Source organism: Cyprinus carpio, chromosome B20, assembly GCF_018340385.1.
Source record: "Cyprinus carpio isolate SPL01 chromosome B20, ASM1834038v1, whole genome shotgun sequence".
In the NCBI taxonomy this organism is placed as follows: domain Eukaryota; kingdom Metazoa; phylum Chordata; class Actinopteri; order Cypriniformes; family Cyprinidae; genus Cyprinus; species Cyprinus carpio.
In genome coordinates, this window is record NC_056616.1 from 19,481,133 (window position 1) to 19,492,845 (window position 11,713).

General features: G+C 37.1%; 1 protein-coding gene across 1 annotated transcript; it reads left to right on the forward strand.

Moving 5' to 3' along the window:
• The first annotated feature begins 116 nt into the window (after positions 1–116).
• On the forward strand, positions 117–8,815 carry lmx1a (LIM homeobox transcription factor 1, alpha). Its single transcript, XM_042746928.1, has 8 exons — positions 117–231; positions 723–903; positions 5,666–5,883; positions 6,609–6,790; positions 7,136–7,213; positions 7,525–7,609; positions 8,184–8,342; positions 8,429–8,815. Exons 2-8 carry the CDS (start codon positions 725–727, stop codon positions 8,563–8,565), a joined length of 1,038 nt encoding a protein of 345 aa, XP_042602862.1. The 5' UTR covers positions 117–231; positions 723–724; the 3' UTR covers positions 8,566–8,815.
• Positions 8,816–11,713: the final 2,898 nt, after the last annotated feature.

An 11,713-nucleotide genomic window follows, 5' to 3' on the forward strand; every position in this document is an offset into this window, starting at 1 on the left:
TTTTAAAGAAAGGGCTGTATACTTTGTACCTGATGGGAGGAGAGAGGTTTGCGTGTGTGTGTGTGTGTGTGTGTGTGTGTGTGTGTGTGTGTGAGTGAGAGAGAGAGAGAGAGGGAGTAAATGACGCACAGGTTTATTTTCATATGGAGCTTTTGTGTGCGTTTACAACTAGCCTATCTAAGCATCTGTGAAAGTTACACTGGGCGGAAAAAGGATATTTTCTCTTCAATGGTAGGTGGATGTATGTCAATTCTATTGTATTTTTTTAAGTTTTGGTAAAGTTTTGTCATGTACAGTATACAAGAAGCCTATAGTTACTGGTCTTGATAAAACATGCTGATATGTACTGACAGTAATTAATGCTATGCGCATTAAATCACTGTTATTTTGATGTCGCAAGTCGTTTTATGTTTGATTTAATAACTTTTGAAGTAAATATTTTAATGAAAATCAAATCTCATTTGTTCTATATTTCTGCTGGTCTTTATCGTTTATGTTATTTTGTAATGCTCGTGGATGAATTTAGTTTTTTTCAATATTTATTTTTCTAATTTTAATTTACATTAAACTTTCATTTATTTTACTTTCACATCTTCTTGGGATAGTATAATTTTAAAAGGATGGCAGCTAAAACAATATACAATTCTGTAAATTACACATAAGACTTTTTCTTTTTGTTTTAGTTTAAATACAATCGCATTATAAATGTGTCTTTTTTCCAGACATGTGGAGAAAGAGCGTGTGTGAGGGCTGTAATGAGCTCATCCGGGACAGGTACCTGCTCCGCGTGCAGGACGGACTGTGGCACGAGCGCTGCCTGCACTGCGCGTCATGTCGCGAGCCTCTGAAAGACACCTGCTTCCTTCGCAACAAGACCCTCTACTGCAAGAGAGACTACCAGAAGTAAGACTATACTTACTTCTGTTTGTGAAAACAATGATTTCGTTTTATTCATAGTGAATTACAATTTGAAGTTCAACGCGGGAAAGTGTAAAGTGAGTAGTCAAGTTTCTTCTAGCCAGATGAAACTAAACTTGGCTAGGTCTTCATATTAACTTAATTTTAGCAGAAAGGTCTTTACTGTTGCTTTTTTGTTTTATTGTTTTGCTAATTTCAAATATTTGTTTCTGTCTTCGCCATTTATTTATTTTTTTAAACTGAATGGTTAAGAAAACAAAAATGGGACGAGATTATTGCGCGAAATATGTTCGCCTTTCTCTGTGTATAGAAAATTACAAACTGACTGCTTGAATTTTTTAGAAATGCATTTGAGAGTGCGGTGGATTATTTTCCCCCTTTATACACATTTAGAGCTTACAATAAATAACCTATATCAGTTCTTCTATTTCTCAACGAAATTGAGGTGACAGACCTATTTTGGGAAAAAAAGAAAGAAATTAATTTTATTATACCTAATTTAAGCACTGCAGCAATCACTTACATTATTATCCAAAAAACATTTTAATGATTGATGCACAGAAATAATCAATATGTAAATATCTCAGTGGATACTTTAAAGATAAAGCCAATAAAATGTTATTGTTAGGGTTTCAGTTCACATATCTAACCACTCAATGATGCAGTAAATAACTTTAAATCTTTTAAATTCCTGTTTACATGGCAGTGTTGTTTATTTGACTCTAATATTTGGATGTTGCAGGCTGATTTATTTATTTTGCAAGGCAAATTTTGTGGCTAAATATAATTTTTATTTTATTATTTTAGTCCTGAAACGTTACATCTGCATGCAGTATAAAATTAAACATGCACTATTCTGTTAGCACATAATTGTATACCTATATACACAAAAAATATTTGTATACCCCATTTTATGATTGTTGGTGTTTTGTGAGTGAGAGAGAGACTGTGTGTATTGGGGAACTTGGCACAGAACTCCTGAAAGACAAGGTGACTGCAGGAGGAAGGGTCGCGGTGGGCCATGGAATGCGAGGAGGCTTTCACACACAAACACACACCATTAGATCAGGAGGACAGCACTACTGACATGCTGTCAAGATGTGTTAAATTAGCAGGACCCATCGGTGTGGCAACGGCAAGCTGGGGACAGCATATGGCCACACCGACACGGTGCACGGACCCCCTACTACCCCCAAAACTCACTCTGATTCTCATTCACACACTCATATGCACATTCTCACCTCCGTATTAAAAAAAAAGTGTGTGAAGTGACACAGCGCAATGACCCGGAAAATACAAACGAGTGCAGTTATGGGCTCTATTTGAGTTCTGATCACCATCTAAAATTCTCAAGTTTAATTTCACTGGCTAATGTATCTTTCAAAAAGTTTACATTTTCAACAAAAAGGCTCTGATTTCGCCAAATCCCATAATGCACACTCACATTAGGAGTCTATCAGCCGATGTAATAATGATGGAGAAGTGACCACTGTGCTCTTAATAATAAAAAGGCTGAGGCTGTGCTGAGGATTGGGCCATATGTTCTGGGTAGAATATGAGTGTTTGTGCGTGTGTGTTGGGGAGGGGGTGTATGTAGAGGGGATCTCTGCGTGTGAAGTATGTCAAGGCATCTGGAAAGGTTGGTGCCCAGTGGTGCCCCTGCTTGATGCCCGTCCGACCGTGAGATATCTGACCTGACCAATTAGCCACATACGCAGTGCTTGGCCGGCACTCCTACCCAGTAGCCCAGTGCTTAACTGTGGGCTCAGGGGTGGAGAGCACGCTGACCCAGCACTTACTGACCAGGTTAAGGAGAAGCTTTACTGTAAATGGGTCAGCAGGCAGGTATTTCACTGTTTTATAATACTGATCAATTTAATTTGGATTTAAAGTGATGCTTAGACTTATAGCACTAGTAACTTTAGTAATAGTAGTAATCTCCAGACTTCTTACTGTTTTATGATGAGAAGAGTGCATTTCTATAGTGATTCCCAATTCCCAATTATTTTATTTCTCTCAAATCAAAAGGTTTACTTTGTTAAACATTTATACTGTTTTTCAAAATTTGGGGTCAGTAAGATTTTTTTGAAAGAAGTCTCTTATTCTCAAAAGGGCTGCATTTATTTATTTATTTATTTATTTTTATCAAAAATAAAGTAAAAAGAGCAATATTGGGAAGTATTATTACAATATATATTTTTTATTTTAACATATTATATTAATATATGTAATTTATTCCTGTGATACCAAAGCTGACTGGGTAAGCTAAATGAAAATGAAAGCAGCTACTAGGAGCATAAAATATAACTTACTGTGACTTTTATTATTACAATCAAATATTAAAATAATCCAGTGATTTTTTTTATAGTTAATGTCACATTATTAAAGATAATTAAATTCTAGCATTAAAAAAGTGAATTATTTCTAATAATGTAAATTTTTGATCATATTAATGATAATGTGAAATTATATAGATTACAACATATTACTACATTTCTAATTTAGTGTCCAAAAAGGTATGAGAAATATATTCAGGCTCTGCTTCAGCAAATTGCAATAATATATCAACACAAATGCTTCCAGATCAAAATAGATTTATTTTATTTTTTTTGCCAATCCAACCATTAACTAAATTGTAACTATGTATACTGCATGTATCTACTGTATCTATAATACACAAACATGCAACTGGCATATTCTGCTATCTGCATTCACATACCACAGATGCTCTTGAGTATAATGAGCAGCACTTTTTTCTGTCCCTCCTACTGAACCCTAAAGAACTCGCAGCGGTTTCCACAGCAACCCCAGGGCAACACTAATAGTTCTCAACAATGCAAGGCTTTGGGATGTTTCAATTCATACTTATCAGAGGAGGAATTTTTGCTGTCTGCATGTGAACACACTGCAATGCTTCCATGCAACTAGCTGAGATACGCATACCAACAATAACACCCACTGATCTATAGCCAAAAGCTGGTACAATTTGTAGAAACACAGCCGAAAACTTATCTTAATATGTGAACATACAGTAATCATGGTGCTATCATTTGAAGAAACAGAAATAATCAGTATTTTAATACTGTCTGTGCTTGAAATGGAAACCTCTTATCCTATATATATATAAAGTAAGTTTTCTGAATTATAGTGTTTAAATATATTACAATTGATGTTATTTAATTCGCACTAATTTCCAGCACAGAAATCTGAGCATTTCATTTGCATTTATCTTTTTATCACTCCATAAATCAGAAAATACATTTTCATCATGTTTTTAGAAATACAATCAGGCAAATATTATATGAACAAACCTGTAAAAACCTACTAGAAATTTTTTGGTGCATTTTAAGAAAACATTTGAATATATGTATTGTAATTTAAATGTGAAATTGAAAGTATAATAAATAATGTGTGCTTTGTCTAAAAAAAGATATTATAGAAGCAAAATAACCCTTAATATCAAAATTAACTAGTGCATGAAAAACAGTTGTTTTGTATTAAGGAGAAGCCTGTCAGCCCAAGTCTGAAGCTGTCACACCTCTAGGGGTCATTCTCTCTAAGCCTCCCTGTCACGCTCACAACAAACCTTAAACTACAGCTCCACTCTCAGTCCACCCCACCCGCCACACCCACCCCCCCCCCCCCCCTCCCCTCCAGGCGCGGAAATCTCAGGCCAGTTTGACAAACAGAAAATGTGGTGTCTGCCAGGGCAGGACAATGGCAGCGAGGCTCTGGGCCAGCTCCCTCCTTTGTCTGGGTTTGGTTAAGTCGAGTTAAGATCATTCCCTGGACCGGCCTCGCCCACCGGGAGGCGTGATTCTTTCTCTCCGTCTGGAGCCACGGCCTGCCGAGCTCCTTTCTCCCCCCACCCCGGGAGTCCTGCCCCGGACACAGTCATGGAGCCGGTCGCCTCTGTCTAACCCGCTGAAACCCAGCTCTGGTTGCCAGGCGCTAAGATGCACACTCACCATGCTGGGGGTATGCGTCTGCATGGCTTTTTTTTGGGTGGAAGGGACATGGCAAGTTCTTGTCTCACTCCTTGATGGACGGGGCGACTCAGCAACATTCTTGGAATCTCTGATGGTACATCAACATAAAACATTCCAAAAGAACAAAATCATTCTTTGTACTCTCCATCAAAAGATTTTAAAGCAACTATGTGTAGTTTCTCTCAGGGTGTCATGGGATAGTAAAGTGTCCATCAGATGTGCACTTCAGAATCTCGCAGGAAACAGTAGTAAGTTGTCCTGTTTTTTTTTTTTTTTTTTTTTTTGAATACTGTAAATTTGTACATAATATTATGTTCACAAACAGTTTTTCACCTTCTATATTTCAGATGCAGCCATGGTCTTATTATTGGGAGATAACAAGGTCCATGGCTGTACCATTGGAGGAAGCGTAACGGCCAACTTGGATAATGCGTGCCTTGATAACCAATCACATCACAGCCTTGACATCATTGAATTTCTGTCAGAGTTGTGTGAACATCAAATATTGTTTGCAGATTCCTTAGAAATGAATGAGAAATCCTTTAACAAAATTGTCCATGTCTTGTTTTTTCCAGTGTAGACACTAAAAATGTATCAATCCAACACAAATGTATAATTGCAAATTAGCGATAAGATGTCGATTCATTAAACAATAGGCTGTTTTTTCTCAAAAGCAGTTTAATCTGTATAATGAAGTATCTTCTTCAGTTGCTTTGAGAAAAGCATATTAATTAATTCTTTCTCTCTTTTCCTGTCAGGTTGTTTTTGGTACGGTGTAAGGGCTGCGCAGAGGTCATCTCTCCGGCCGAGCTGGTGATGCACGCAGGCACTGCGGTTTTCCACCTGCGGTGTTTCTGCTGCTGTGTGTGCGGCTGCAGGCTGCAGAAGGGAGACCGCTGTGTGCTCACAGGGGACACGCTTTTCTGTGCCAGAGACTATCACAACCAACTGGCCAGCCTGATCACCTCCGACTCAGGTATTGTTTTAAAACAATCCTGGTCCTGGAGCACCACGGCACTGCTCATTTTGGATGTCTTCCTCATCTGATAAATGGAGTAAGGTCATGGTGCCTCTGTTAATGATCTGATAATATAAATCAGGTGCGTTAAATAAAGGAGGCATCCAAAATGTGCAGTGCTGGAGTCCTTCAGTATCAGGATTTAACACACAATCCCACTGTTTTTACACACTCTTCTGGTACACCATACACTAGATTTAAGAATGAAGCATATGTATTAAAATAGTACTAGTAGTAATAAATACAAATATATTGTTAATAAATTATATGAACAAAGCAGAATATTATAATGCTATAAATTAATAAACAATATGAATATATCTGAATATACTGAGAGAGAGAAAGAGAGTATGGCAATATATAGTATATTTATATAAAATAGAAATCTTTTGTGACTTTGCAAATGTCTTTACTGTCACTTTTGATCAATTTAATGCATACAGTAGTTGCTGATTAAAAATATTCATTTCTTTAAAGAAAATCCTACTGACCCCAAAGTTTTGAATAGTAGTATAGATGGCCATTCATAAATCACTATTTTTTAAGATACTTACTTTAAGCCTGTTAAATCATTTTTACTGTTCAAACAGATACTCGTTGCTTAATTAGCTTTAGTTTTTTTTTTATAGTTTTTATTATTATTATTTCTAGTAATGATCTGTTTGCTGTTTCCTTAACTACAGGTAAAAGTGAAGATGGTGAGGAGGAGGACGATGATGAAGACAACATTAAGACCACAGGGGAGTCTAACACAATAGGAGACATGGAACACAAGAGACCTAAAAGGCCTCGTACCATCCTCACAACACAGCAGAGACGTGCTTTCAAAGCTTCTTTTGAGGTCTCATCCAAACCATGTCGAAAGGTCTGCCATTTAAATAATAACTAAATAAAATATATATTTTAAAAATATAACAATAATTAAACTACTTCAGATAAATTTGTCTTGTGTAACAGTTTAAGAATCTCATTAAAGCATCAAGCTTTGTTTTACTTCTATACATTAACATTTTGTTTTTTAATGTTTCTTTTACTGTAACATTTGTGAAGGAGGTTTTTGTGCAGCCGCAGCTGTTCTGGACTGCATTGCTGTATCTATCTTTGTTGATCTGATACTCCAGTGTGGGTCAGTTCATCAGTTAGCCTACATGACCCGTAGACCATGAAGGTCACACTATGGCTCTCTCTCTGTCTGTCTCTCTTTTGTAAGGTAAGGGAGACGCTGGCAGCAGAGACAGGATTGAGCGTACGAGTCGTTCAGGTCTGGTTCCAGAACCAAAGAGCCAAGGTAATGTGATGCCCACCGACACAGACAAACACACTCATTGAAAGAGCATCAACTTATGCAATTGATAACAGACCTCTTTCTGCAGTATATGAGCTTGCCAATAAGGAAACAAGCTGTGTTATTGCCTCGTGTAGGAAACTGATGACATATTATGTATAGATCACCTTAGATTAGACTTGGATTTCCTTTCAGGGTAGCGCTGTGTGTGTTTTCTGCCTTCCTTCGCATTATAAAGGGATATTTTCTCTTATTAGTTTTCTCATTACTATATGTGAACATATTTTTATTATGTCAATCTCTTGTATTTGTAGATGAAAAAACTGGCAAGAAGACAACAGCAGCAGAAGCAAAGTGTGTCCCCTCAGGAGAACAGGGATAGCCAATCACAACACACTGGTATAGCCTACAAAGTTCACAAAAGTTTCATGCTTTGCTTTGGTTATCTTCCTTTTAAACACCACTTAAAAAAAAAAAAAAAAAAAAAAACTTTCATACTTGTAATTAGCACTGCTTTTAACCCTGGGTTATGTAAACAATGCCATCCTAGAATGTTACAGCCACAATTGTTTAGTAGCAAACAACCGAATCTGAACAGCTCATGTCTCATTAAATATTTTTAAGCTTTGTACAGTGACAGAAATTTCAGCTGTATTTTGTTCCAACTTTACCAGCTAAAAAAAAAACACATGTTGTAAGAACGTTTTTTTTTAACGTTCCCATTAGGTCATTAAAATGTTATTTCTTCATGTTCGTTTTAAAAAAAACAAACATTTTTGTTCTTGGTTATACGAATGAATGTTAGAGAAAAGAATGGAGAAAGGACATGTTCAATTTGATCATTTTGCGTTATAAACATTAGGCTACTTTTGGATGTTTTATGAACATTCTGAAACAAGTAATAAGAATTATTTTTTAAAAGGCGAGAGACTAATGACTGAAAGTTCTTTTCTTGCTATTTATATGACCACAGCGCCCTCTTGTGGAGGTCTGCCTGCTGAGCTGGAGTGTGCAGGTTCATATTCACTTACCCAGCAGAATATCAATCTAGACTCACAGGGCTTCAAGCTGGACCCCTTCAGACAAGGGCTCACCCCTCCTCAGATGCCTGGAGACCACATGCATCCCTATGGTACAAAACACACACTAGCCTCACAAAATACAGTGAAAATGCAGTGACAAATACTCTTTGCCCATCCCATTTCTCTCTTTTTATAGGTTGTGACACACTCTATGACGATACAGACAGTGACCCTCTGTGTCATTTTGGAGACTGTATGTCATCCAGTGAACCCTCCCTTTTAACACCCATTGACCGGTTGTATTCAATGCAAGATTCATATTTCACCTCTTGAGCATCATTCAGACAGCTTGGGAAAGATACTGTAGGAAGAGAGAGAGAGAAAGAGAGAGAGAGTGTGTGTGTGTGTGTGTGTGTGTGTGTATATGCTTGTGTGTATTCTGCTTTTGCATGTTTTAGGGTAGAAATGGTGGTGTGACTGTTGACAATGAAAATGTACTGTGATAAAAATGTTCTTTGTGTAATTTGTATTTATTATTTTATGTGTGTAATATGTAACTGAATTACAATAAAATGCTTATACTGACTGCAAAACAATTGTATTTTTAGGAACCTGGTATTTGAAATAGCCAAAGATCTGGCAAGATTGTTTCTTGATTCATTTGATTTTGTTTTTAACTTAAACTGCCAGGGGCATACTTTTTACTGCAGTGAAATTCCTGCCTTGCTCCAGTAAAATGTTAGTGATTAATCTTTATACTGTATGTCAGTGATGTCAGTGCAAAAAGATCTGAAACTGTTTGCTCACTTTGATTCTTTCGGACAGTTCACTCACGCACTGAATCTTTGCAGCAGTTTCTCACATCAAAATAGTAATTGGGCATTTTATAAGACAGAAAACACAAAGACCGCTGGATGAGGTGGATGTTTATCGGTAATCTTCTGCAGAAAACAAACATTGCAAATGTTTCCTTTTGTCTGTCAAAGACTCTGATTTTAACATCTCTGTACTGTAAGTAAAGTTGATTTATTTCCATTTACATCCAAAACAGCATTAAAAAAAAAAAGTGTATCAAATGTAGGCACACAGATGAAATTGTTTGTAATTGCAGCCCAATTTACTTCTTTAATCTGAAATATTAATTGAATTATTTTTTTTTATTTATCTTGCAGTTTGTCTCTGTGAGAGTGTAACTCTTCATATCCACAAACAATCACATACTATACTGCAGTGTGGGCTAAGAATTAGCATTTTCCAAACTCAAGGTCATACCTAGTCTAGGCTTTCATCACCTTGTATCATGATGCATATCTTTATGGCACTTTACCAGAGCCAGATGGTGGTCCACCACAGGGCATAGCATCGCCCAGATCTTTAGATTCACACTTCAGTATCAGAAATACCCATAAATATGCACCACATCCGGTCATGTTCTCTCATGAATAGTGATTTTTTTTTTTCGTGATTTTATTAGATCAAGCCAACATAGATTCTTGCATGTGACCACCCATAAAGCCAGACCATTGGGGCTGTCCTTCTGGAATGTACCCATGTTACAGTTTGGTGTAGGCCTACTGTAGGGATTGAGGATAATATCAGGTGAAAATGTAAGGTATGCTGCAAAGATAGAAAGCCCTTCATATTGTGCCTCTTTGCCCCAGCAATGAACCCTATTTCTGTCTGTACCAGGTTCACATTTCTTACTCTGATATCAGCCCTCCAGATGTAAGAGGCACAAGTCACTGGGCAGGAACAATTTAACTGTCTGTTCCTGTCATGTGGACCTGTCAGGAGAGGTTGCAGAGCAGAGATGAGATGAAAATTTTCATGAGCAAATGTTCGTGTTACGGTGATTCTAATGACTGGAGATGCAGTATTTATTTTAAAATAATGTAATAAATAAAAATGTTCTCGTAGAACTAGTACTTATTCAGAAATGATTCCTGTTAATCACAGTGGCCACTGAAAAAAACTGACTCAAATATATTAACACAGCAGTTAGACCTAATAGTGCACGAAACTTTTGATGCAATCAGTTCACATTTAATAAAAATAAATGAATTAATATTAAAGGAATGACTGTATCGGTTTACTGATGCGCAATGTAATCCGCACCGGCACGCGCATCTCCATCTCTCATGCATGTATTGGCGCGAGACTGGCCTTTGGCAAGCCAAGCAGCCAAAGCAAACGAAAAATAATCAAACGGCTATCATACGGTCACAGCGGGTAGCAATAGCCTCGTTATTATTACGATAGCAGCCAGGAGGCATCCAGTCAGCTGATCAGTTATTTATTACGCATTTCGTGCCAGGATGGGCTGCAGACCCGCTCCCTCTTAAGCGATATAATTGGCGTCACGCTGCGTTAATGTCCGGACAGATGCGACTGGTTAGGCACCCGTGCATCTCTCTGCTTCCGTGCTGAAATGCTGAGCTCCTACTGACCAGCAGCAGAAATAGAAGGGCCCTGTTATGCATTACATTTGCACATTCCTATCAAATATTTTGTGTGACCCTGGACCATAAAACCAGTCAGCACCGGTATATATACATATATATAGTAGCAATAGCCAACAATGCATTGTATGGGCTATCTTTTTCTCTTTTATGCCAAAAATCATTAGGAAGTAAAAATAATTTTCCATTAAGATATTTAGTAAATTTCTTAAAAACATAAAAACTTTTTTTTTATTTGTAATATGCATTGCTAAGAACTTAATTAGGACAACTTTAAAGGCGATTTTCACAATATTTATTTATTTATTTATTTATTTGCACCCTCAGATTACAGATTTTCAAATAGTTGTATCTCAGCCAAATATTATCTTATCCTAACAAACCATACATTAATGGAAATCTTATTTAATCAGATTTATATAATCAGTATAAATCTCAGTTTTAAAAAAATTACACTTATGATTGGTTTTGTGGTCCAGGGTCACATATTAGCTAAATAAGCTCACAATTTAACAAAAATCATAGGCTGTTACAAATAGCTCATAAAAATATTTAACTTTACATGTAAATGTAAAAAAAAAACATTAGACATGTTTTGGCACTTATAGTAAAGACCATAGCTATAGAATATGCTCATTATCTTCTGACCCCAATTGCCTCTTACATAGAAGGAACAAGGTGAAGGGGCAACTAAAGGCCAGAGTCTGGATTTTGGGCCTGGGTGACAGTGGGCACAGTGCCCAGAGGCAGCACATTCTGGCCCGTGTCTCTGTTCTGGAGCAGCACATCTAGGGCGATGCTATATGAAACAGTGGGTGTGTGAGTGGGTGGAACAGGGTGTCTCTGGCAGTGTTCACACTGTCTCTCTCACACCTAGTGAGGGTGTTACAAAGATAGGAATGACCCTACTGATACTACATTATTAGCATATGACAATGCTGGAAACTATAAATGTATATTTATAATGTGCAAATAAATGCATACCCTACTGACTTGGATATTTCAACGCACAACACACAATC

Bases quoted from the DNA above. Each gene is read 5' to 3' on its own strand.
- lmx1a (XM_042746928.1), top strand. From the start codon at position 725: ATGTGGAGAAAGAGCGTGTGTGAGGGCTGTAATGAGCTCATCCGGGAC. The intron at 904-5,665 runs GTAAGACTATAC...TTTTCCTGTCAG, and splicing joins TGCAAGAGAGACTACCAGAA to GTTGTTTTTGGTACGGTGTA. The intron at 7,610-8,183 runs GTATAGCCTACA...ATATGACCACAG, and splicing joins TAGCCAATCACAACACACTG to CGCCCTCTTGTGGAGGTCTG.